The 24,935-nt window shown below is 38.0% G+C and overlaps 1 protein-coding gene across 4 annotated transcripts; it reads right to left on the reverse strand.

Moving 5' to 3' along the window:
• Positions 1-265: 265 nt before the first annotated feature.
• GDAP2 (ganglioside induced differentiation associated protein 2) lies at positions 266-22,300 on the reverse strand. Of its 4 annotated transcripts, XM_087926223.1 has the most exons (15): positions 22,128-22,300; positions 20,189-20,254; positions 19,838-20,068; positions 18,238-18,377; positions 17,182-17,335; positions 14,535-14,623; positions 9,665-9,741; positions 7,432-7,591; positions 6,466-6,616; positions 6,009-6,085; positions 5,217-5,293; positions 3,601-3,740; positions 2,934-2,988; positions 2,332-2,475; positions 266-1,062 (listed from the first exon to the last, which is right to left on the reverse strand). In XM_087926223.1, the coding sequence occupies exons 3-15, from the start codon at positions 20,011-20,013 to the stop codon at positions 1,018-1,020; spliced, it is 1,485 nt and encodes a 494-aa protein (XP_087782349.1). In that variant the 5' UTR covers positions 20,014-20,068; positions 20,189-20,254; positions 22,128-22,300; the 3' UTR covers positions 266-1,017. The 4 variants fall into 4 exon arrangements, with proteins under 4 accessions (XP_087782349.1, XP_026569151.1, XP_087782350.1 ...); XM_026713366.2 differs by lacking the exon at positions 20,189-20,254; XM_087926224.1 differs by lacking the exon at positions 20,189-20,254 and having other exon boundaries at positions 19,838-20,073.
• Between the last annotated feature and the right edge of the window lie 2,635 nt (positions 22,301-24,935).

Genomic DNA, 24,935 nt, shown 5'->3' on the forward strand with positions numbered 1-24,935 from the left:
TTAGGACTTTACGATTTAGAATTATAACAGGCAGCCTCGATTATGGTCATAACTCAAGAACTACCTGTAGAGATGAATTGTCCATTGTGACACTGAAGTCACACGTAAACTATTGGCATCTGCAGACATCATGATTTTGTTTCTGTTACAATAGTTGCATAGTAAAAATGTTCAATTAACATAGTTGATTTCACAATCTGGAAAACAAGCCAAGCAACTGTGACAGCTAACCTGCGTGAGACATTATAACTCTAATTCTCAAAGATGCGTACAAATAAATTTATTTTCAAAACAAAAAGTGAATGGCTGAATTTCTTCAATGACATAAATTAATTTTCCAATTTGCAATCAACACTTTGTATTATTCCCCAAATGACTGCAAAACACATCAGGCAGTCCTGACATGCCCTTGAATTTTACTGGACGAGGAGGGTACAGGTGGCCCACAGCAGCACATCCTTTACATCTCACATCATTTGGCAAGACAGAAAACAGATGACAGATCCTTTAGCTTAAGTATTTTGTGGTAACTCTACAATTTACAAATAGTTCTGCCACTCTCAGAAATTTCTAAAGGTAATTCTGTAAATATATCTTTCTTAACAGTGGATTGAATATACAAAGGCCACAGAACACAATGGATACTGCATCTCCCCCCTCCATGCCACCCCACAAGAGTATCTGCAGATTGTGCCAAAAGGTGGCCACTGATGTCTCAGGAAAATACAACGGTAGTAACAAGGGAATCATCTTGACATCTTGTAAAAGAAAAAAGAATGTTCCCACATGGAAAATCCATTTTCTCCTGGATACTTAGATCTGAAATACAGTTCATTACCCTGTAGTTTTCTGATTGCTTGTGTCCTTGCAACTATCTCATTGTAAAAAAATAGCAGAGGTGGGGAAGAAAGCCCTGTCTCTGAACTCTGTAAATAACTTAGATTGACTTGATATGGTAATGGCAAGCAGCATGTGAAAGATTGTTGAGCAATCAGAAACAATGGCAGAGCTGAAGAGTCAGAGGTCTGGAGAAGAAGGGTAAGAATAGTATGGTCCATTTTCCTGCAGAAAGAGGGGAAAGTATTAACATCAATAACATATGTATATAAAGAAATCACATTCAGGTCTTGTTAAATGAAGAGCTGTGGAACTTCTATGTGCTTAATTTCATAGATAACACTCTGGGCTAAGTCCCCGCCATTTATTGTAGGGGGGAAGAACCCCTGTCATCTGAATTGCATCCTAAACAATAGATTGGAGAACTATAAAAGTTTAGATATTATGGGCCAGACTAGATTGCATTGCTTTACCCAGCACATGACAAATAGAATACTGTACAAATGACTGTCCATTCTTTTCATCTGCATTCAGGTTTCCTTCTTTTCCAAATTGCAGGGAGTCTCCAATTTTTTTTTTTTAGGTATTATCCTGTCTAGTCACAGGAGAATATATATGAAAAATGGGTCAGGTAGTGGTGTATCCATGCTAAAACCAATAGCTGCAAGTTCTTTCCAAAAAGAAAGAAACGTGCCAGAGCAGAGAAACGAAAAGAAGCCACAACACACTGGGAATGCATCAAGGGAAGGTGGGTCACAGGCAATAATTTCTTTCCCTTTGCTTTCTTTGAAAGGTAAAACTAGTAAAGTGCTTTCACTTGCATCTTTCCACATTGCTACAACAAAAATCATTGTGCTTTTAGAGTAATCTGTATAAAAAACACGTGCCGCAATGTACACTGTAAGATTTCAAAAAACAAAACACCCAATAAATACACTGTAAATGAAGTCCAGGAACTTAATTTAGAAATGAATGCAGGGGACGACGACGACGACGACAGATGAAGTAGAAAGGACAGGAGACATAATATCATTTTGGGATAAAGAACAGCTTGTTAAAAACCACTTTATATTAGACAATAGTTATCTACTCCACACTATTGTGTTTTATGCCTTTCTTTCCTCCTTGCCACATTAGCTTTTGTAATGGAGATCATTCAAGATGACAAGAGCTATAGAATTCAACGTTTTCTTGGTTATAATAGCCTCCTATGAAGGCCAGCTTTGTGCTCTAAGTATGAACTGTCATCTATTCTCTAGATAATGCGTTCTTATACCAATACAATGAGTATTTTCAGCAATGTACAAAAGTGTTCTGCAGCATATTCTTTTAAAGGCCCAAGCAATCCAACATGGCTTCAAAACTTAGCTGTTTCTAAAGCAAAACACCAGGCATCCTTGTAAACTAAGAGAAAGAAATGTTTCTTTACCTCCCACTCTGTTTCATGAAATCTAAAGACATGGAAGAGTGCCAAATTAATGCAACTTCACCTACCCGGATGTCATACTCAAGAACAAATGGAGGAAAGTCAATTTGTTCAGGGGGTATTGCTGTGAACAACTGCTGGAGGCTTTCCACATGGTGAACTTTGTCCTTTAGACCTGAGACAGTAAAGGTTGTGAAGAACCACGTTGAAACCTAAAGGGAAAAATAGGGAAATTAATGCCGCTTCCACAAATTATGTGACTACAAATGATTCAATCATCTTGAAGTTAGGAGACATGCAACAGAAACTTATTTAAAATAATGCCATAAGTGCACTCTGCAAGTTTTTAAAGCAAAACAGTCAAGTTTTCCTTCCCAAAGCAACTGCTTTTTAAGGTAGACATTACAGAGAACATGTCAAGGAAAAGGAAAGAACAGCATGCTGTAAATGTAAATAAATAGGTATGAATGGGTAATTTGTTTCACAAGAGCCTTTAATTTAGGCTGGTTAGGCTTATATCCCGTGACTCCTCCAAGAGTCTGTGGTAACCAAAGTGGTCCTCCATGCCAGGGTGTGTAACCTCAGTAATATCGTGCAATACTTCATGGCGACCTTATTTATGATTGCATGCAAAAATGTAAATTTTCCACCTGGAGATGACACACTTCACCTTTGAACGAAATGTTGGATGGACAAAATACAACGCCTTCAGATTTCTTTTGTACCTGGTTAAATAACAAAAGAAGTTTCTTAAATCTTAAAACATTTAACTAATCACATGTGTTTATTGATATCACCCAGCCCATTCACAGAAATGGCATACGAGATTGACCTTTTTGGGTATCAGGAAACAAAACTTCTGATTCTGCAAAGAAGTCTTATCTCAGTTTTCACAATAAAGTCCTACACCTGCCCTCATCCTGCTTTGGTCATTAAGTTCATATCCCCCCCACCCATTAGCATATATGTTTGCGCATAAGTTCATCTGCGGATAAGCCGATCCTCAAATTTTTAATCAAAATACCATCAAAACTGCACCACCTGCAGATAAGTCAACCTACATTTTTCATGGTATTTTGGTTAAAAATTAAAGACTCGGCTTATCCGTGGATAGACTTATACATAAAAATATATGAGAAATACGGGTAGTTTAAAATAGTATTAGTATATATACTCTCATATAAGCCCATCTGATTTTGGGGTGCATTTTGGCATCTAAAATTCTCAGCTTACTCATGAGTATGTACAGTACATTCTTTAAAGCAAATTTTCTTGTGCTTTTAAATCACAGTCATCAATACGGAGACAGCTTCAAGACCTTTGAATATAAAACTTACCTCACATCGACAATGTCAGAGAGCTTCTTCAAGAAATCTGAGTCTAAGTGATTGTAGACATTAGTGAGCGTATGGAAATAAACAATAATATATTCCTTCCCTACAATATGGTCCATCACATGGATAAAGTACAGGAGAGCCTGAAAAAAAACAAAACCACATATATGTTATTAGAGACAAAATGTGGCACCCCCTCTTTTTTGTAATTCTACAAAAACAGTACTGGAAAAAATAATTTCCTCAACAGAAAGAAAATAGTACGTTTTGTTCAGCTAAATGGCTTTCTTCTGTCGTCAAGAATAGCAATGATTAAGACACAGTACATTTAAAACAAAAGGTATTAGACTCTCTTCTCAGCTATGAAACTGATCTGATAGCTTTGCCTAAGCTTCAGCCTAATCCGTCTTGAAGGAATTATTAGAATTTTATCCCTTTTTATATATAACTCAAGATAGCAAATATCCATAATGATTGCATTTCCCCACAACAACAATCCTGCAAGGTGGGCTGGGCCAAGAAGAACAACTGGCCCAAAGCCCCCCAGCCAGTTTTATGTCGAAAGGGGGAGGGGCTAGAAATCACCCTCTCTGGGTTTCTAGCCCGGCACTTTCAGCAATGCTTCAAACTGGATCCCTTTTATGCTGATAAAATAACACTTTATTTCTGCAGACATTTGTGGGAGTTCTCCTTCCTTCTATGCGTGGAAGGGAATTCCTAGGCTGGACTGGAGAAATGAAGTGGGAATTTTCGCAAACCTCTGTTTTTCCAGCCCAGCACAAGAGTTCTTCTCCCCCCTGCATGCTGGGCTGGAGAACCAAAACAGGGATACTGAAGATCCAACCTTAGTTTATGCAGCCCAAAGAAGAGTTTTGTGAATGGAAATGAATGGAAAATTTTTGGTAGCCAGCAGCAGACTGCCAGCTTCCCCTTTGACTCTCTTGGGAAGCCAGCAGAGAAGACTGTAAATGATGATCACATGATCACACTTGGCAACTGGTCGTAAGTATGAACAAGTTGAGGACTAGCTGTAACTGCACTCCTCTTTGCAGATGATTAAAGCACTGTTCATATATAGCATAGAGCATCTATTATATGAAGTACACAAAGTTTATACCAACTGCAATTTGTCCAGGTCACAGATCTATAGTCTTAGCAAAAATCCTCGATGATTTTTGTAATGTGTCATTTGCAAAGTTGAGTTTGAAGATGGTTCAAAGCTTCATTTGGTGAGCAATGAACGGAAACTAAATTGCAGACTAATAATGGGCATTCAGATGAAACTGCCTTGGTTTCCAGTCAGCTTTGGGAATAATTAAAAAAAAGTTTCACCAATAATAGTCTGTGTCGCTATGGTTCAGTAGACCTCAAAGTACATTCAGCTGAGGCAAAACTGCTTCCATTATAGAAGTATCTTCTGAGGCAGTTGTGTAGGCTCTCCAAATCTTGGAATATCTACTGTCAGTTGTGTCCAGAGTGGGTTTTTATTTTCAGTCTCAAATGAAAAGCTTTAAAAATGTAATTTTAAGGATGAAGAACAAATCTGGATGTAGATATGATTTCTTAAAATTCTAAACTAATAACTGTTATCACTACTGAAATATTTCTCAGGATCTTACCTTCTCCATGTCTATAAGGGTTACAGGAATATTCCTTCCAACAACAGCCATCACTGTACGACCACAGTTGTCAACTCCTATGAACAGAATGAACAACAGGACTATGTTTCAGATTCTAGAACTTAAAACACACATACACACATCCCAAGTAAAATCCAGCTTAAAAATAATTGTTTGAAAATAGTTAGCATTGCTGGGGGTTGCACAGGAATCAAAGACTACCTACTATATCACATTATATCCTCTTTCAGGAGAATGGCTAACTTTTCTCTAAACCTAAAAAATATAAGCAGAACAGTATTTTTTAACTATTGAAATTCTTGAACTATCTTATCAGCTACATTACATCAGTTAATATAATGTTCACCAGGAGCTCTGGTGGTGCAGTGGTTAGAATGCAGTATTGCAGGCTAACTCTGACCAGCCTGGAGTTCGATCCTGACTGGCTCAAGGTTGACTCAATATTCCATCCTTCTAAGGTTGGTAAAACGAGGACCTAGATTGTTGTGGGCAATATGCTGACACTGTAAATCATTCAAAGAGTGCTGTAAAGCACTATACTTGTTGCGCCTATAACGTGGTATATAAGTCTAAGTGCTATTTTCCACTGAATATGTAAATAGTTAAAACAATTACAATTTTCATTACGTAGCTACTGTAACTTTCAAGGAAAATTAACCATAAGTAAACTCTTATAGGCTAAATTTCTCATTGGTAGCATTACTGCTTTTTCTTTGCACACTCATCATCCAGGAGTCACAGGCATTTTGGTTAATTTGACCTTAATCATACCTGTTTGGTACAATGCTTTAAGTGAAGCAATATCTGACAGGTCCTCAGCTCTTGCTCGACAAAGCCAACGGTTGTAACTAGAAGGCAACCACACAGAATCGCAAAATAGTTAGTTTTCTAGTAGCACAACTGGCATAAACACCAAACCTGATACTATGTATACTCTGCCAAATATTCTAATGCATTTTGACTTAACCTAAATAGGAAACTAATTATGAAAGAATTTTACTGGAAACAACCAAACCAAGCCATCTTCGGCATGCCAACTTTAAAAGGTCTGTCAAACCCACTAGCAGCTCACTATTGCCCCTTTGAAAGAAGAAAAAAAAAAATCTACTACAGCAGAACACTATCTTGTGATCAGAATAAGAACACTGCTCTGAAGCACCCACAACCCCAGAGAGTGAAAACTAATGACCTGTAAATAGGAGAGGGACTTTTGGTAAAAGTGCCTTACTTCCTCTGATGCTGTTTCTGAAGTGCTGCCTCAGACAGTTGTCCTTGAAGGATAAGACGCCTCTGTTTATCAACATCTCCCTCCATTCGAGCAAAAGCATGAGAACCAATAAATGAGAAGTCAGCTTCTAGCTCCTCTTCATCAGAATTATCTGCAGAAGATATTCCGGGATAATGAAGGGTCTGTCCCTGAGAATGTCATAGTACACATTCAATAAAGGAAAACGAGGGGCCACTTGAATGAAAACTAATTGCAGTTAGAAGAGATTCTATGGCAAAACATCAGAGGTTAGTAGCATTTCTTTTTCTGGCACAATCTGAACTGATGAAATTTTACCACTTACAGTTTAAAACATTGCAAGTTTTGAATAGGTCAAGTGGAGAGCAAAAAGCAGTAGTAGTTAGCTAAACACTGGATAGCCCATGAAGGGTAACTTTTTCATTAAGCCTGTCTGAATTTCTCTCTCAGCCTGGTTGTAGTGAGAGATATCCTCCGTTGAATACTGCATTATACATTTAACTGAACTTGCAGAAATAGCAAAACTGACCAGATTGGTCAGAGAAGAAATGAAAATAAAACCTTTTGGAAAGACTGGGGACTTGTATGGACTTTTTTGTTGAAAGAAGAAAATATCAAATCGATGATTTCAGGATTTAAAGATGAAAAAGGGATAAAAATGGCGGGGAGGAAATTAAGATGATAATTATTCAATTTTTTTTGAAAAGGGCAGAAGTGTAGTAACTTCTTTTTTTTCTTTCTTTTGTTACTTTCTTTTTGTTTTATTTGTTAAACTCATAGTTTTAAAATCAAACATATATAAACCAACTTTGAAAAATGGGTCAGGATTAAATTAATATGGAAATATAATTTATATTAATAATATCAAGTGTAAAACTCACAGCCTTTTAAGGGTGGTTGCCTGTTTTAAGTCTTCTGCAAGTTACTTTGGCACAAATGCAGACTCACCCTCTGGAGCACCTGGCTTTTTACAAATTCTAATCTGACGCTCTGGCACAACGGGCTCTCCTTCTGCATTTCCTATATCTTCAGGAAGCAAAGGCAGGGACTCTCTCTCCTCTGCCAGTGATCTTGGAAAATACAGAGGCAGCATCTTCCGATAAGTAGGCTATAGAAAAGAGAATTTGAAAACTGTCTCATCTTGCATTTCACTTTTCAGGGCAAGATTGAAATCAGCATGCACGCACACATACACACACACAAAGTGATATAAACTTCCAAGATATCCCAACATGAGTCCCATTTTCAGTTTGAAGCTAGAAAAAAGGTGCTTAGCTCTTTGTGTGCTTCTGAAGATAATCTAACCAACATGTAAAAAGCTGCAACAGTGACCTAAACTTAGTACTGTATTGGCATTCCTTCCTTCAACATTCATTTTATGTGGATGTATTTTTTTAACTGAGGAAGCATTCTTAAGCCAGTACATTCAGAAACATGGATTACTTATCTAAAAGCCTTTTCATTCTATTTTCACCACATCTTATCATAATGAGAAACAGGCAGCTTTAATATGTTTGGATGCAGAGAAAGCCTTTGGCAACTTAAATTGAGGCTTTATAAGTAAAGTACTGGAAGACAGGGATTTTGAGCAAAGAAATATTGGAGTAGGATTCACAATTTGGTACAGAAGATTCTTAAAATGGACATAAAGATATAACCAGAGACTTTTAAGCTTATTGGACAAAGAACTTAAGAAATTTTTGGAACTTTGGTTGTTATACATATTGACGGCAGCAATATTACTTTAGGCACAAGCATGGAAGGAAACTTTGATTCCCAAAATGGATGATGGCTGCAGAAGTTGATGGGAGTTAGCAGAGATGGCTAAATTGACTGCTTTGATTAAAGAAAAGAATACAATCAATTTTATTTCTGCTTAGAAACTGCTTTTGGAATTTGTGCTTGAGGTGGAAATGAAACTTTTGAGTTTTGCTGATTAGATAGCTTTTGTATTTTAGAAAAGTTATGAAATTTAGGGTTTGTGTTATTTCCTTATTCTACTGCTTCAGAAGAAGTTGGAGGTCAATGTTTTCTTTTCTTTTCTCCCCTTTATCCTACACTTTTCTCTCTTCCCCTTTTCACCTTTATTTTCATTTTCTTTATATTTTGTATTTTATGCTTTGATAAACTAATAAAATTTTTGAGCCACAAGCCATTCTATTTTCATCACATCTTGCTTAAGAAGAATCTCTAAACATTAAATATATTATTTGATATTAAACTCTTGTGCAGTTTTGCAGTAAGGTTTGCTCACATTTTTTCATGCTTTCTTCAAGCATAAATTATTCTCCATTTACCACTCACTCAATAGTCACTTAAGAGAAGCAGCCCCCAACCTTTCGGGCACCAGGGACCATTTCTGTGTAGATAAGTTTTTCCGTGGGCCAAAGTGGGCATGGTTTCACATGCATCCTGCATCCCATGGATGGGGCTTCGCTTGTCTGCATGGCCCAGTTGCTGGTATGCCACAAACCAGTGTTGGCCATGGACCATAGTTTGAGAACATATGGAATTCAGGGTTTAAGAAATGTGGATCTGTATCCCCTGTCTCTACAGTGGTACCTTGGAACTCGTTAATTCCGAAAGGCGCAACAAGTATTAAAAATGATGAGTACCAAACAAATCATGTGACTAATATGTGACCCTTTGTATTGGCTGGAAAGGGTAGCGAGTCACAAGGCAGCCGACACTGATATGTCTTAACCTGCATGTCAAATAATAAACAAATGATGAGTACTGGGACAAAATTTTCATGTCAAAATGTGTCAAGTACCAATCTGCCAAATTTCAAAGCAATCGAGTACTGAGGTTAAATTGTACACTAATATTTTCTCTATTATGCCATATTTCATACAAGAAATCAGCATCACTTGAATCAACATCACTAATCAACATGATTAGTTACATTTTCAACGTATTTTAGATATAAAACATAAATCTACTTCACTTTACTTAAGATCAACAAATGAAAGTGCTCACTAATTTTTTTATCTATAATTCAAAATATATCCACTTTTGAATCAGAATGCATGGAGTCTGAAGCAAAAACCAGGTGTCTATGAATTAATGAAAATGAGAGTTCCTTAGATTAAGTTTATTATACATTTCAAAAGAAAGCTATAAGAAAAAACAAGTATCATAACTGCACAGCTAATGCTTGGAAACAAGTTATTTTACATACCTCCTCAAGATCAGAAACAGCAAACACTACTTTTTCAAGGGTTTCTCCATGAATCTCTAAAAATCGTCGGACTGTACCTATGGGTAGAGGAAAAGTCAAGAAAAACAAGTCAGAAAAATGAGAGGGAGCCAAAATTTAACCCTTATCATATAGAAGGAATAATAATTAAATGTCACGCTCATAACAAATGAAATAATGTGTAATAGCAAAAATACCTAAAGTACTTGCAGGAATCATTGTCTAGCTTTTCCATATACTCTTCCTAGTACCACAGGGTAAAAGCAAATCCCTTCTTGCTGTATGGAGTTGCTGGTTCTCTAATAATCCCTCAGATGTTGATGATAACACTGTGCAGGACCAACATCCCCAATGATGGAATGTAGTGGCAGGAAAGCGACCCATTCCAAAGAACTAAGGTACAACTCAGTTCAGATAGCATGACAAAAAGAGGTGAAGACAACCCCGCCCTAATAGTTCCCAAAGTACATGCTTCATGTAAATAGTAGTCTGCTTCAGTTTAGTAAGATTCTGCCTATAGATGTAAAAAAATAAAGACATCTGCTTTGAAGAATCACTACATGTTCTTATTGGTTTTTGGTGTCTCATGTGTACCCATTATCTTTTTGCACTCGGGGCTGATTTTTGAGGAGTAAAATTGACATTTAGAGTCTGAGTTACAGATTTTACTGTATTTATATTCTACCTTTCCTCCAAAAGCTGAAATCAACATAGAGTTGCCTTTCTTGCCTAAAATGATTCATAGAGAAACATAAGATGGGCTGAGAAAGATAGGGTGACCAAAGTCATTAAGAGCACTCAATGACTGAATGCTAGGGCCCCTTCCCCTCTCCTCCACATTTAAGACCTTAACTACTATACTATATTGGCTGTCTCACCTCATATCCATTTCCCATTTACTTAGCCCTTTAATTCCTCTTAATAAAACAGCATCCATTTCTTCCGGTTTGAGCTTCTTCGGCGACAGACCGAAACTTTGTCTCTCCGAGGCTTTGATCCATGCTCTCCGCTGGAGCGCCACAAGCCGGCTGGTTTTGGGGCTAAGCCACCCTGTAGAGGTGGTGAAGAGGGGGGAGACTGCCTGCAGGGTTGAGGAGAGCCACATCTCCCTCCCCAGCTGGCCATTACTCCCTTTCCTGAAGGCGGTTGTAGCGGTGATCAGAAATGGCCAACACAAAGAAGAACTCGACCAGAAAAGAATGTGCAGGAGGAAGATAAGAGAAAATTTTGGTTGACCAGGTCAAACAGCAAAAGCAACAAATAAGGTACCTTGGAATTTAAACTTAACAACATTGTTCCCAAAGAAGATTTTGAAGCTGCGAAGGAGAGAGAGAAGGGAAAGGATTAGGTTTTTTTTCTTCCTTTCCTTATACTGATTGCTAAGCGACTTAAGCAAGAAATTGAAAAAAAATCCACTTTGACATTAATAGGCATCTAAGTTGAAAATAAAAGTCAAAGGAATAATAAAGATTTCTGGACATTTAAAAGTTTTTAAAAGCAGGAAAGGAGGAAAAAAAAGAATAAAAGGGCAGGATCTGGAAAAATGGAGGCGACTGCCTGGAATTAAGGAATGGAACTGTAATTAAAAGGAACTTACAGTGAAATTTTAACAAGATTCCTCAAAGATATATTTTAATTGAAACTTGGTAACAAAATAATAGAACCCCAGGAAGAGAAAGTGGAAAAAAGAAGTAAGTAGAAACAGCCTTGGATTATTTGGTGATTTTTGGTTTTTGCATCTAGATGACTAAAATTAACCAGGTGGTTGTTTAAAAGTTTTTAAAATGGTATCACTCTTAGAAGAACTGAAAATGGAACTTAAAAAATGGAAAGAAGATGCACAAGAAGGGAGAAGTTTCAATTCTTAGAAATGGAGATCTGGAACTATGAGAAGCAACAAGAAACGCTTGCAGAACTAGAAGATCGGGACAAAGAAGAAGCCATCTTTAATGATCAAATAATTTGAAGTGGGGGGAAAAAAAAGAAAAGGGGGAAAAGAGAGTGAAAGGTTTAAGACTAGAAAAAACAACCAAAAAGAACTATTTGAAAGATAAGTATAATATTAGAAAGCAACAGAAGAGGGGATTACAGATGAGAGAGTTAGAAGTAGAGAGACAAGGGGGTAAAAAGGGGAGGGAGAAGAAGAGGGGGAAAAAGGCAAGGAAAAGAAGTTGTAAAAGACAGAAACAAGAAATGGAGAAACAGGGAAAAGATATAAGGATTGTAACCGTAAGCTTCTTTAGAGATAATGGGTGAAAATTTAATTGCAAAAGGGATTCTGCAAAGGTACATAAGATAGCATTGTTATATTACAAATAGAAATAATTTTAGAAAATATGATGATGGATAAAATATTTACTGTAATGTAGTGGGATGTTTGTTAATAACTATGTTAATAACTATGGAAAGTTTATAAGTGTTCCCAAGGAAGTATGATATTTAATTGAAAAGAAATGTTAAAGATGTTAAGATTTTAATGAATATTAATGATAGAATTAAATTGGAATGGAATGTGTATTTTATTTACATATATATATAATTTTTTTTAAAGAATATAGTCTCTATTTTAAGAATGTACCAAGCAGAACTCGATTTGAAGTTATGTATTATATTGAATGCTATAATCTTAAAGGTATACATTGAAGCTTAGATAAGAGTTTGAATGGATAAAATGTGAGTTCCCAGTTTGAGACACCCATCAACCCAATTCTCCTCACAGGGTTATTCTTGTGGGAAAAATAGTACGAAGAAGGAATATTGGATATGTTTGCCACCTTGAGTTGTTTATTTAAAAAATGATAAAGGTGGGATATAAACAAGTAATTGTGCAGGAGGGTCAATGATGAATAGCATCACAACAAGATTACCCCTTTTATACACATGTTGCAATATCATCACATGTATAAATGTAAAGGGCAGAGCTTGTTCTGCAACACTTGTTTGAGCATTCCGATAAAAACATCTGGATTCTGCAGATGCTTCTGTCCATTAACTTTTCTATTTGTTGTGTAGTTCTACTACCTACAGATCTCTTGTGTGGTTTTTGTTTTAATTAAAAAGAATTAACATGAGAGTAAGATTACAATTCCTGAAATGCTGCCTTTTATCCATCGATAAAATAATAGAGGTGTGGGTAAACTCTGAGGCACAGGTTAGCATTCCTTTCATGGATTCCACAGTGGATGCTGTTGTGTGTGTGTGTGTGTGTGTGTGTGTGTGAAAATTTTATTCGGGTTTTCACAAAAACAAAATACAAATAAAACATCTTTTTTGAAAATAGCATGGTCCCAGGTTATCACTTCTTACAGACACAAAACTCAATTTCATGCTCATTTTTATATTCTGTTCCATATCTTATTACCATTTTATATTTTCTACATAGTTTTTCCCCTCTTTTAATTTTCTCAACTTTGTTTTGATTATCTCATCTCAATTCAAATCATTATATTTATACTTTTGTCTGTCCTGTTTCAATTTCACATTATCTTTTCTTATTAAGCAAATTTTCCCCTGTAGTTACCAATTGGAGTATGACACCTTTATATCCTTTAAATCTCTCAATTTCTATCCTGGTACCTGAACCACTGGACCGACCAGTGGTGGGATTCTTTTTTTTTTTACTACTGATTCGGTGGGTGTGGCAGGAGAAGGATACTGTAAAATCTCCAGTCAGAGGTGGTACTTGCCGGTTCTCCGAACTACTCAAAATTTCCGCTACCACTTCTCCAGAACTGGTCAGAACCTGCTGAATACCACCTCTGCACTGGACCAAACTGTAGAACGATTTTCCCATCATCAGAAGTTTTTAGAAAGGTGGATAAGACTTAGTTCTGTATTGTTCAATGCATTTTTTATTAGTTGATTATCATTTTCCTTTCTTTCCTTCTTGAATGCTGTCTAGAGACACATGATCTATGTATTTGTATTTACAAACACTTTATTTTTAACTTAATTTTGTAATATAAATGACCCATCTGAGCGCCAAATTCTACAATAAGAATACAATTGCATTATTATATATTTTGCACTATTTGCATTTTATAAAATACAATAAATAACAATGTCTAGCCATGCTGGCTAGGGCAAAACTTTTGAAGGTTGATGCCAGTCAATCTGATCTAACTTAAATACAGTATGTAGGTCCAAATATTAATACAGAAGCTTGTGCGTTCCTTGAAATGAAATAGAGAAGATTCAACAACCATGCAATTACTTGTACTAATTGATATTTTTTATATCTTTATGACTCAAATACAATGCATAAATTTCTACAGAATTTTTGGTGTATACTTTTAAAGCAGACCTGGTATCTCATAACCTACACATTCACTTTGCCCATCATTTTGTGGAGAAATGGGAAACAAGGGAAGGAGCAAAAATCAATGCAAGGTAAAAATGTGTGAATTTTTAAAGAGGTAGAAAGATGCACAATAGGTCTCAACATAATCTGATTCTTTACGTCCCTTAATACCCCATAGTGTGGTGATTATATATGGAATGGAATACCTCATGAAATAACTCAAAATAAGTAAAAATTCAACCTCATTTACTCCAGTGATATAATTCAATCGCTTGCACTTTTGACCAGACCCCTGGAAAAATAAACATCAAAATTTGCCTCTTCTGGCCATAAAAGATTGCTCACCTACTGTTGATCCACCATTCTATAACACTTACTCATTGGTATTATCACATATTCTTTCCTTGCCTCCATTATTTTTTTCTCCTTCTGCAGTCTAATTTTGTTCTACAAATAGATTGTACGGTGCTTCAAGGCAGATAGATCTGATGTTTGAAGTACCGGTTATATAAAACAGATAGTGTCAATAGCCACCCCTTCAAGGATACTTACGCAATGCTATGTGAGTTGCATCCACTAAAGGATAACCACGTTTCAGAGTGTTTATCGTGCAGAATCCCACTGAAGACATTGCTTGTTCCCTAAAATAACATCAATAAAGAATAATTTCAGCAAGGCCTAATAAAGTCAATTCTACTAAGTTAAAGCATATGCATATTATTTTTCCTGTATGTATTTATTTAGGACAGAACAGCTATAGAACCATTAAGAGTTGGTCCTATAACCGTTAAGGAGAGAAGACTAAATGGGGATTAAGATCACCAATTAAAGTTGGCAGCTTACTCCTAATTTTGGAAGGGAAAGCAGGTCCTTTGGCCTATTTACAGAATTAATAATGGAAAACATTCAAAGATTATTTAAAAATGTGTATTGTGGATAGAGAAAATGGTTGTTCTGAAAAGTGTGGGGAAATTACAAAATAACTAATGCAAGAACTGAAATTACACAAACATCATCTTAGCCCTTAAAGTATAGTGAGCGACAAAGAAATATAAGATGATACCATGTTGATTCTCTTCGATAAAATAAAGAGAAAGTAGCTTTCATGTTTCTGTTTTTATACCTTGCAGCAACAGACTTCTAATCTGTTTCCTGATCTGCACTACCTCAAAAGAGCTGGCAAAAAAAGGGCCATTTGGATTCCTTCCACCTTCATGTGATAGGGAGATAGGGAGACAAAGTATTACTTTACGACGGGAAAATGCACTCACCCACACAAATATGCATTATAACCATCCTTTGTTTAACAGCTCACCACTTTGTGTTATTTGTAAAAAAACAATAAAGGCAGGATATAAATAAATAAATAAATACTAATACAGCAAAAGGTAGAATTTGGATCAAAGACTAAAAATGTGGCAAAACTGAACAGATAAAAAATAAAATTATATGCAAATTCCTCAAATGAGAAAAGTACAAGCAAAAAGCATTAAACATTACAGGATTTTGAAAGAATAAAAGGAAAACAAATGTTCAATTATTCTGAATGGATAAAATGGCAGTAACGTAATTATCTGGACAATTACTAATTTCCTAAACTAAATTCAAATACACTTATAATTAATAAATTTCAATTTAATATGAATTCTGTGAATCTTTCTAATTTAGATTCCCTGGGCAATCTACTCCCATCCCATCCCATAATGTCATCCAGTGATTCAACACTGGCCTAAAGGAGTAAAATACTGTAAACACAAAAGGAATTTGAAAGAAATTGGAGAAAATTATACACTAAGAATATTCAAATAAGCCTAGTTTAGCAGTAGTGAGTCAGTCTAGGTAGGAAAAACAGAATGGTGACTGACTCACTAAACCTATTATTATTATTATTATTATTATTCAGTCCTAGATCTAAGATCAGGAATATTACTGAAGCATCTCTTATATTTAAAAAAATGTGGAAAATCTTGTAAATCAGAAAAAGTTTGCATATCATATTCTGAGTAATGAAAAACAGGTTTTACTTATCATGGTAAGCCATAATATGGTTGATTGATTTTGGCTTAGAAAGTTTGAACCAAGCTGTGATTTATAAACCACAATTCATGGCTTAACATAACATACAAGTAACTAAACAACAAAGGGTAAGGGATGTGATCTGGCAGGGGTCAGGGACGTTGACTGGAACTGATATTTATTTCTCATTAGCCCTAAACTAAAACTTAATGGGCTCCAGGTTCCGCATCACTGGGGAGATTTCTGGTGATTTCTCTTTATTTCAGGAAAGGAAGGAAGGGTTAACCAGGTGAAGTACTGAACATTCTAGTGACATGAACAGCTCCTTCCCTTTCCTGTCCTCCACATCACACTTAATACTTTCATTTCATTCCTATCTTTTATTATATTCTGTTGCTTAGAGGAATATGCATACTTTTTGTAGTCTGCTCCTAATATTGGACAACTAGTATTTGGGGTGGATGGGGAGAACAATTAAAATTACAGAAGTACATAAGAAGAGGAAGGTGGTGGCAAGTGTCTATAAAAGCCATTTCACAATCCGCTAGATTGAGAGTTACAGGATGTAAAAGTTGTGGTTTCTGAGCTATTTGCAGGTGTTAGCCCATCTAGGTCACACTATTTTTTTCAAGAAATAATCGTTTAAATTGGCAGCGGGGCCAAAAATACATATTAAAAAGCCAAATTCATGCAACGATCCCAGAAGTATTTTTCCCAAATATGGAAACCAGGTACATCCTGATCAAGTCAGGAAAAAAAATGGATTGTTGCCATCTTGTGAATTTCAGGAGTGTAGAAGGATTGATAGATCTCACTGAGGAATCACTGTGTGGAAAAATGATATAAGATTAATTTTGAATTAATGTGAATCTCTGCATTTGGTGCTTTACATCCCTTTCCTTGAGTCCTTGGGCAACTTCTTTGCATCTTCTTCAGTGTTTTGTTGCTTGCTGTATCTATCACCATTTTGTTAATAGGCAGATCCTTCAGAGCAGCCATTTTTGATATCATCCATAATAGTTTTGCAACATTGTAGATAGACTGCCCTTTTTAAAGGCGTATTTCAAAACCTCTGTTTTTACACTGGTTGCAGGCTACATGAATTCCATAGACTGATTACATGCAGTGTATGTTTTTGGGTGTGTAGAGAAGGTACTTGCCTGTCAAAGAAGAGAATGCTTACTTTGCAAATTGAAGGATGTTGCGGTAGCAGCTGTACAGGGAACTCTCTGCTGCTGTTCGGTATCGGCTTTTATATTTGGGTCCCACAGTGTGAATAATGAAGCGGGCAGCAAGATTAAACCCCTTGGTCAACTTTGCTTCCCCTGTCCGACAACCTAATAAGAAACCAGAACAAGACAAGCAATATCAAACCAATGGTTACCCAAGCATTTTATTTTCAATTTAAAACCCTGTATTCTAAATCCTTTATACTCCTAGATGGGCTTGGGCCCAGGAACTTTACATAGGGGTGGGCATTTAATTTTCCCAAGGAAACCTGGCATTTATTACAAGACGAAGGAAAGAGGAAACAGAGTTATTCCTAGCACTGTCTGCCAGGTTACACCAGATGCAGTCAGTAAGCATGGTGTCGTTGTAATAACAAGAGTCTACAAGTTCATCTCACTGACCAAAAATTCCATCAAGTAGTGGGATAGGTCTGAGAGCTTGCTACTGAATTTGGATGGCTATGAAACATAAAGTTTGTGTACTTTTCATGAACTGCACAAGAGTCTCTTTGCCTGAATTAGAAGGAATAATCTCTGACCTTGCAGTGCAATACTCTGGTCTAGACTGTTTATTCCAAGAGACTTAAATGACCACTGTGAGGTCACTTGTTAGTGGTTCAGATTTTCTGTCTATCAGACATCATAGGTCTTTTCCAGTTAAAAATTGCATTTCTTGCTTCGGCATCCATTCTTTTCTTTAAAACTTGAAACATTTCCCCGGAATCAAGTTTCTATTCTAAAAAATGAAGAAAACTAAACACCTCTTCCAATACTTCCATTCCCATTTCTTTCACATATTACCTAGGTGATAATGAATTTCTTGCATAAAGATGGCCATTTAGTTTTTAAAAATGCAATTGTGGCTAAGTAATTTGTGATAAATGTTGTGGCTCTTGGCACCCCTGACCTCTGCAGCCACTTATCCTGAAGTACTGAACAAGGGCGGGGAGGGGGTTAGAATCACTGAAGCAAAGCTCATTTTATGAAAATTGAAATATTATTATTCTGACCTTTAAGTTTCTGTAGTTCAACTTTTAAATCAGGTCCTGCATGCATGGAGATACTTTCAGAGACCGGATTCTTATCCGTGAGGGATTCATTGCTGGTGTTTACTATAGCTGTGCAGTTCAGCAATGCTACGTCGCCTCTCCTTTGAAAAGATTACAATTCATTACCAATGTAGAAGAAATAAAAGTCGAATCAGAAAGGAATCTAGTTATTAGTTTCCCATAGCAGAACTGATTAACCAGGTAGACAGCAATGGAACACAGCCAAGAACTGCACATTTTAACTTCTGACTATTCTTAGAAAATATCATCAGATTTAATTCCTTTCTCCTTTTAGTCTTTTTATAGAACAATATCCCACCTTTTATAAATAGAAAAATAGCCATCATATCCAAAACATGTACTTTTGTTGCCCTAAAATGGATTAAGACAATGGAGGTCCTCAAAAGAGAATGTACTTTTAAAATGAAAACTGAATTGAAAGAGGCCAATCAATATGTTCACGTTTATAAATGAGAAAGGGTTAAGATGATACACAGAGCATAACCCCCGGAATTCTTTCCAACACCCTTACCTGCAGAGGTTATAAAAATCTCTGTTTTCTTTTGGAAAACAAAGCACCTGTTTGTGTATGCCTCTGCTTTTCTGACATTTTGCATCTGCATTTGGATGCTGAGCAAAGCTGTAGTTACATAATCACCATTTCAGCTTCCAACAAACAAAATCAATGGGAAAGAGTTCAGGAGATTGCAAATTATTGGTTATACTTTAAATGGTCAATGACCTAAATAAAATTCTGTCTCTAAATGGTGACCGCAGGATGCGATGACCCTGTGTGTTCACCTAATGAAGGCAACTGGAACTGCTGGACCTGCCACTGGATTTTGGCATAGTCATGTGATGTCATGCCTTATGACTGCATCACTTACCAACAGAGTTCCCATTCCCAATATCCATTGGTAAGAAAGTCTTTTTCATGCAGAGTCACATGATCAGGAGGGAGAAGAGTGAGAAGCCAATAGCCTTCCAAGTGACTGCCCAAATGCCTCTTCCAAATTTTTTTTTCTCCACAGTGCCTGCTTGGTCCACCCATTTTCAAATTTCATTTTTCTTTTGCCAGATTCTCCTATCATACCAAATTTGTTCCCATTCTGGACTATTTTTGGAATCTTGGAAAGCAGCAAGCATTATGATAGCAGCCTATCAATAAATCCCAAATGTCTCTTTCATTCTGTTTTAAATACATAAAATACGTCACCAAACTGTCCTCAGTGTAATGAATCACAACTCCTTTCAACCCTTCCAATTTGTTTCGTGGTAAGGAATGATAAAAAGGAACCCAGGCTATTCTGGAGGAATCCTTTACATGAGGAATTTTATATAATTCTTTTATAAATTTCACATAAAATTGTGAGGATTTCTTCTCACATAGTCAGTATAATAAGTAAACATAACCAAAACATTTTCTTTTTAAAATACTGAAGTTCTTAGATTTTTTTTTTGTGAGCTTGTAAATGTAACTAATTCTTGCTAGTGTAATGAATCTGACAGAAATCTAAATGTTTGATTAATGGTTACTTAAGATAATGAGATGCAAACTTACCATAATATTATCTTTGCATTGATGTCTTCCCTATATGGAAAGGGTGATCGAACATCAACTTTTCCCCCTTTGACTGGTAAATGAGAGCTGTTTGATTGGTCCTCATTGTGGTAATTAGACCATCCTGGCAAAGTATTGATATCCACAAAATGGGAAGGAGCTCCCAAAGGATCCATGGAATCACTTATTTCAGTTCACTTCATAAGCACTTCACTGCTTATTGAAATATTGCTGTTCTTTCACATTAAAATATACAACAAAATAAAAATTCAGTGTGTTTAATGCACTCTTATTATTCATCTTTAAATCAGTAACTCCATTCATTTTAAATAATGATTTAGTACAACATACCTAAAATAAAGTCATACAACTGTTGAGTTTTGTGCACCTGGAATATCAGTTTGTGATTTCCATTGCCTAGTTTTAAGAAAGCCAACGTCAAATTTCTCTATAACTGTTTTAGTTGAAATAAAACAAAATGTGGATTAAAAACAACTCTAAGCCCTGCTTATGTCAAAAGGGGGGAAGACACACAAAAACTTCATTTTTTTCTCCATACTATATGACAGGAAGTTGAAGTCTTAGACATGTGAGTATAAGGTCTTGCCCAGCTTTTGTATACCATACAAGAGACCATTGTTTCATTAAATGGGCAGAAGTCTGCCTTCAGAGCTCTCTGGAATTTTTTAAAATTGCTGGAACTCTATCAGGAGAATTAATGAAAAATATTAACTCAGGTAAAGGGTAAGGGTCATACAGTAAGAATTAATGAAGAAAGAGGCTATGAGCACACATTTAGCTCAAATATTAAAGTAAAGATCACCAAATATTTCAAAAAAAAAAATCCTGGTCTTTTTGGTTCTACCCCAACAGAAATGCAGATCAGAGGTATGCATTGTCGTGATTTTCATTGGAGATCTGCCTGAAATAATTAAAGATGTGATATTTTTTTGAACTCTTATAGTGGAAATACTGAATGCTATATGGTCAAAATTAGTTGCTATACATTTGATCTTTTATATTTCTAAGCAAATCACAGAGCAATTTGCATTAATATGAACAGCAACTAAAAATCTGGTGATTTTAAGTGCCACAACAGAGGCACTAAAACTTCTTCAGATCTGTAACTGTTGTGATTAATTTTGTGCAGGTGGAAGCAATATACCATATCATTTGTGGCTTCAGGTGGATCACATGATAAAAATACAGGTGGCTGCACCAAGTCTTATACTGCTAATATGGCTCATTTCATAAAGCTGTATATGATCCATGTTTTGACAGTGGATTCAATAGTATTGCGTATGAAAATCCATAGATATCTATACCCCAAATCCCATGTTTGGGCAACAGGACAAAGTACATTTGTTGGAGCCATGAGAGTTATGGTTCAACATCCACACAGATTGGAATGACCTTCAAATTCTCCACAAAATGAGGATTTTTAAAAACATTTAATGGGTTCAATTTTTACCCAGAATCCATCTTAAATAATCTAGAAACATATTACATATATATGTGTGTATGTGTGTGTGTGTATAGCACACAAACACTCACATATATAAACTATAGCAACACTATAATTATATTACATTTATATAATTAGAATTAGAAGAACTTTGTCATTGTACAAGTACAAGGAAACTGTGGATGCACCCCAGCAACTGTTCACAATACAAAAAAACCAAAGCACTTAAAAATGAAGATAAGATAGAGTACCCACCTCTCCATTTGCAATTTGAGAGTACAATATCTACAAATATATTCATAAGCGTATCAATATTTATACTTATTCAAATTATTTAGCCGCCCAACTCCAACGGAATACCGCCAGAAGAAGTCGTCCCAGATAAGTTTAGCTGAAATTTGACATTTATCCGGACAGCATTCAGGCTTCCAGCCTTTTAACTAACAGCAAAACTCATGCACCCCCCAAAAATGAGTGCATAGAAAACACCCCCCCCCGCCGCCCCCCGGACTGCAGAGGAACCACCTAGAAGCAACTAAAGTAGCCCGGTGAGCGCGCCTAGCCCCCTCTTCTTCCCCAGGAGTTTCAGTTCCTCTCTTCTCTTGAGGCGAGAATAATTCTCTTCCATCGCCAGCGAACGACTGTCAAGAATCACGCGCCCTTCCCTCCCCGTCCCCCTCTCCGCCACTTCCACATTGGCCGGCGAGAGGCCGCGAGCCAAAGGCGAACCCGGGGAACAGGAAGGCACGCGCCGCCCGGGCTCCGCGCGCCAAAGGCAAGGCGGCCGAGCCTCCCAGCCCCCTCGGGGACGTGGACGACACCTACCTCGGCGCGGTGCCTCGCGGCACTCACGGATGCATGGCTGCTACCACCCCCGGCGCCCAGGGCTTGTCCTCTGCCAGGGGCTGCGCGGAACCATACCGTACCCGAGCGGAATCGCGGAAGGCGACGACCACCGACTCCCCGCGTCCGGCTCGCAGGTCCCTCTTCCGGTGAACGCCCCAACCCGCCAAGCGCCGCCTTCTTGCTTTCCGCCCCGTCGTATCCAAGTCCCCAAACCCGGGTTGCGCCGCAGATGCGAGAAAAGAGCGAGAACGGGAGGGGCTGCTGCCATCGGTGGAGCCAATCGCCACCCGGCCTGGGCAGATCCCGCCCTCAAGACGCCAGAACAGCCAGCTATGCTTTGTGCCACATGGGCGGCGGGTTAACTTCTTGGCCGAGAAACACGTGCCTTTGCTACCTGCGCACCTTGTGGGTTGCGAGGGGGTTGTCAAGGCGGGGGGGTGGGGTGTAGCAATTGCCGAGACATCCCTGGTCCCTATAGTAAACTGGGAAGAAGACTAGAAGTTGGAGCGTCTGTAAAGTTAAACCAGAGGTCTCCAAACTTGGCAACTTTAAGACTTGTGGACTTCAACGCCCAGAATTCTCCAGCCAGCTATGCTGGGAGTTGAAGTCCACAAGTCTTAAAGTTGCCAAGTTTGGGGACCCCTGAATTAGACGGCAGAGATCGCTTTGAAGACTTGGCTATTGCAAAAGTGTCCCATTCATTGCAGATAACAGTGCCTATAGGATCAGGATTTCTCAGACAAGACAACTTTAGGAAGGGTGGGCTTCAACTCCCAGAATTCCCTTGCATGCATTCTGGCTGGGGAATTCTAGGAGTTGAAGCCCACCCTTCCTAAAATTAGCAAAGAGAAATACCGATATGGGTCGTATAAACTGCTGTTTAATTTTTGGCTTTATTGTTTATTTATTTTATTTATTTTTGTCAATTGCTTACAAGGTAATGGGTATAAGTAAAAACATAGTTATGAATACATGGATACATATAAGAAAAATAAAAAAAACAGGACAGGGATGGTAGGCACGCTGGTGCACGCCCCCTACAGACCTCTAAGGAAAGGGGTGAGGTCAATAGAAAGTCTAAGGTTTAAAGTTTTGGGGGTTTGGGGAAGCAACCACAGAGTCAGGTAGAGTATTCCAGACATTGACCACTCTGTTGCTGAAGTCGTATTTTCTGCAATCAAGTTTGGTGCGGTTAATCTTGAGTTTGTATCTATTGTTTGCTCTTGTGTTGTTATGGCTGAAGCTGAAGTATTCATTGACAGATAGGACATTGCAATGTATGATTTTATATACTATACTTAGATCGAATCGAATATATACACATTGCTCAAAAAAATAAAGGGAACACTTAAACAACACAATGTAACTCCAAGTCAATCACACTTCCATGAAATCAAACTGTCCACTTAGGTAGCAACACTGATTGACAATCAATTTCACATGCTGTTGTGCAAATGGAATAGACAAAGGTGGAAAGCATAGGCAGTTAGCAAGACATCCCCAATAAAGAAGTGGTTCTGCAGGTGGTGACCACGGACCACTTCTCAGTTCCTATGCTTTCTGACTAATGGTTGGTCACTTTTGAATGCTGGCAGTGCTTTCACTCGACTGGTAGCATGAGACGGAGTCTACAACCCACACAAGTGGCTCAGGTAGTGCAGCTCATCCAGGATGGCACATCAATGTGAGCTGTGGCGAGAAGGTTTGTTGTGTCTGTCAGCATAGTGTCCAGAGCATGGAGGCGCTACCAAGAGACAAGCCAGTACATCAGGAGGTGTGGAGGAGGCTGTAGGAGGGCAACAACCCAGCATCAGGACCGCTACCTCCTCCTTTGTGTAAGGAGGGACAGGAGGAGCACTGCCAGAGCCCTGCAAAATGATCTCCAGCGGGCCACAATTGTGCATGCGGCTGCTCAAATGGTCAGAAACAGACTTCATGAGGGTGGTATGAGAGCCCGACGTCCACAGGTGGGGGTTGTGCTTACAGCCCAACACCATGCAGGACCTTTGGCATTTGCCAGAGAACACCAAGATTGGCAAACTCGCCACTGGCACCCTGTGCTCTTCACAGATGAAAGCAGGTTCACACTGAGCACATATGACAGACGTGACAGGGTCTGGAGACACCATGGAGAACGTTCTGCCTGCAACATCCTCCAGCATGACCAGTTTGGCAGTGGGTCAGTAATGGTGTGGGGTGGCATTTCTTTAGGGGGCCGCACAGCCCTCCATGTGCTCGCCAGAGGTAGCCTGACTGCCATTAGGTACCGAGATGAGATCCTCAGACCCCTTGTGAGACCATATGCTGGTGTTGTTGGCCCTGGTTTCCTCCTAATGCACGACAATGCTAGACCTCGTGGCTGGAGTGTGTCAACAGTTCCTGTAAGACGAAGGCATTGATGCTATGGACTGGCCCTCCTGTTCCCCAGACCTGAATCCAATTGAGCACATCTGGGACATCATGTCTTGCTCCATCCACCAATGCCAGGTTGCACCACAGACTGTCCAGGAGTTGGGGGATGCTTTAGTCCAGGTGTGGGAGGAGATCCTCAGGAGGCCACCCGCCACCTCATCAGGAGCATGCCCAGGCGTTGTAGGGAGGTCATACAGGCACGTGGAGGCCACACACACACTACTGAGTCTCATTTTGACTTGTTTTAAGGACATTACATCAAAGTTGGATCAGCCTGTAGTGTTTTTTTCCACTTTACTTTTGAGTGTAACTCCAAATCCAGACCTCCATGGGTTGCTAAATTTGATTTCCATTGATAATTTTTGTGTGATTTTC

This window comes from Pseudonaja textilis, chromosome 2, assembly GCF_049901715.1.
Source record: "Pseudonaja textilis isolate UNSWEBS1 chromosome 2, rPseTex1.2, whole genome shotgun sequence".
NCBI classification, from domain to species: Eukaryota; Metazoa; Chordata; class Lepidosauria; order Squamata; family Elapidae; genus Pseudonaja; species Pseudonaja textilis.

Coding starts and splice junctions, on each gene's coding strand:
- GDAP2 (XM_087926225.1), bottom strand. CDS start 20,013: ATGGATCCTTTGGGAGCTCCTTCCCATTTTGTGGATATCAATACTTTG. Junction 6,086..6,465: donor CAGAAACAGCATCAGAGGAA/GTAAGGCACTTT, acceptor GTTGCCTTCTAG/TTACAACCGTTGGCTTTGTC. Junction 2,476..2,933: donor ATCCAACATTTCGTTCAAAG/GTGAAGTGTGTC, acceptor TTTTCCCTTTAG/GTTTCAACGTGGTTCTTCAC.